The sequence below is a fragment of the Echinops telfairi genome, unplaced genomic scaffold (assembly GCF_000313985.2).
Source record: "Echinops telfairi isolate 266 unplaced genomic scaffold, ASM31398v2 ScPeMD7_29;HRSCAF=101, whole genome shotgun sequence".
Classification (NCBI taxonomy): Eukaryota; Metazoa; Chordata; class Mammalia; order Afrosoricida; family Tenrecidae; genus Echinops; species Echinops telfairi.
The window spans coordinates 8,534,064-8,536,127 of record NW_022103926.1 but is presented as its reverse complement, the minus strand read 5'-3'; the positions used below and the strand labels follow the sequence as shown (position 1 = coordinate 8,536,127).

Below are 2,064 nucleotides of genomic sequence, written 5' to 3'. Positions count from 1 at the left end.
GCCAGGTTCTTGTACGTGGAGTACTTCAGCATCAGCCCAGGCTGTCGCAGGCCCTCCTGCTCATCACCTGTCGGGACCGCCTGCGGACACAGCAGGGGAAGGGGTTAGTGGGGCCTCCAAGGGGGCCAGCAGGGGACCCTCTGCTGGAAAGCGACGCTGCTGCCCTGGGAGCTCCAGGAGAATCCCCTCCAGCACCACATGCTGGCTCCCCCACCACCTCGATTCTATCCACAATGTGCTTAAAGCTGGCCCTCCCGGAGTCCCCAACAAGACTCAGTGTCCCCCGCGGGTCCGCCTGCTCAGGCAGCAGTGAAGGAGTCTCAGCTTCCCCATCTGTACGTGGAGGATCCCATGCCCACCCCGAACTGAGGGGGAGAAGCAATGACACGATGACGCTGACCCTAGGGGAAGGGGGCAGGCCGAGGGCAGCCATAGACCAGGGTGTGGAGCTCACCTCCCGCAGCAGGCGGGCCTCAAGCAGTGTGTGGTAGGCCTTGGCTGACTCCTCGAACCGGTCATGTTTCTGCAGATCCAGGGCCCTGTGGTACAGGGCAAATGCCTCCGCTTCCTGCGACCAAGGTGAGACACAGACTCACACAGCGCTTGAGTCAATACCAACTCACAGTAGCACTACAGGACAAGATAGAACTGCCCTGCGGGGTCTGAGACTCTCCTCCTGCAACTGGAAAGCCTCATCTTTTTCCCATAGTCCCTACAAGGTACGCAAAATAGGCCAATCACCTGCAGCCCAGGCCCAGACAAAAACGATCAAACTAAAAGCTGTTTATAGCTCAGTGTCGGTCAACTGGGACAAAAGTGGCACACTCCCTGGGTCAAAGTCTTTGTCCCTTAGTGGGGGAATCTTCCCCCTTTAAGACGCATCAAGGCAAAAGGCCTCCGAAAGGAATACATTTCAACACCACCGGGGTCTCTTGAACAGAACGATCCATTTCTGAACAAACCAACAAGACCCACAGCCAAGGAGAGACCCATAGCCATGGCTACGACGAAGGCAGGGGCTTCTGTGGACGACTGGCAAGGGTCCGGAAAAGGTGGTTCCGGGAGGTGGCACAACTGCAGACGGTCGCCAGTGTTCTTCAGTGTGCCTGTGTCTGTGCTCTGCCCCAGAGAATAAGGAGGACACGCAGGTGAATGCGAGCCTGGGAACTACACACCTGAGCTTCCTTGGTCTGGGTCTTGTGACTTTTAAAGCTTCCTTCATGATCGTCCTCGACTGTGGAGCTGGCATTTAAGGCGGCGATTCGAATCTGGAGAGAGGCAGGTGGGGGAGAGGAGGAGACACAGCTGTTAGCCGAGACAGCATTATCTCATCAGCAAGCTGCACCCCGTGGAGGAGGGAGTGGGCTTCAACACTCTGCCCCCTCACACTGGCCTCAAAATGCGGCGGCCTCCTCAAATGCTGGGAGGTAAACAAGCAACCACGCAGGGAGGAAATAAGGAGTTGGGCAATGCAGCCTGGGTACAGTCCACAGCCCGGGCACATTCTGCGTCAGCCCAGCACAGCACAAGAGTAGGCATCTGAGCAACCGAGGCCAACAAACCATGCTAACTTTGACTCCTCACTGCCTGTGGTGAGGCCCTACAAGCCACCCCCATGGTCTGGCATGCAGCCCGCCCTCAGATGTACCCACAGTCCTCTCAGCAGAAGGCTGTCCACAGTGAGGGCCTTCAGAGTCCATCCCGGAGTGTCCCTTGCCCCGGGGGGAATATCACCCATAGCAGCCAGGCCTCCTCCCTTACCATGTTCGGAGACTCAGCACCGGCGCATGTCACTTCCTGTCACTGGTGGAGGTGGCACCAGCCATGACTCTCCTAGAAGGAAGCAGGGTGGGCTGAGAGATCCCCCTACGAGCCGGGCAAGTCACACTGCCAGGAGCCTTGTAGGCTCCACACAGACACCACCTGGATGGCTAGTCTACCAGACAGGACCCCTCTGCCTGAGGTCGGCCCTGCCAGGTGCTGCCCCAGGCGCCCTTAAGACACAAAGAAGCATACCAGGGGTTTAGGGCTTAGCAGAGGCAAGAGACCTGTGGGCACAACCCA

At 58.2% G+C, this 2,064-nt stretch overlaps 1 protein-coding gene across 1 annotated transcript in view; it reads right to left on the bottom strand.

Annotated features, from left to right (window-relative positions):
• The window catches only part of CABIN1 (calcineurin binding protein 1), a 53,418-nt gene extending 51,576 nt beyond the window's left edge, over positions 1–1,842 (bottom strand). The window contains exons 1-4 of the mRNA XM_045289565.1: positions 1,762–1,842; positions 1,176–1,268; positions 455–568; positions 3–80 (exon numbers count right to left, since the gene is read on the bottom strand). Coding sequence (XP_045145500.1) covers positions 3–80; positions 455–568; positions 1,176–1,268; positions 1,762–1,764 — 288 coding nt within the window. The 5' untranslated portion in view covers positions 1,765–1,842. The remainder of the gene's footprint in view (positions 1–2; positions 81–454; positions 569–1,175; positions 1,269–1,761) is intronic.
• Between the last annotated feature and the right edge of the window lie 222 nt (positions 1,843–2,064).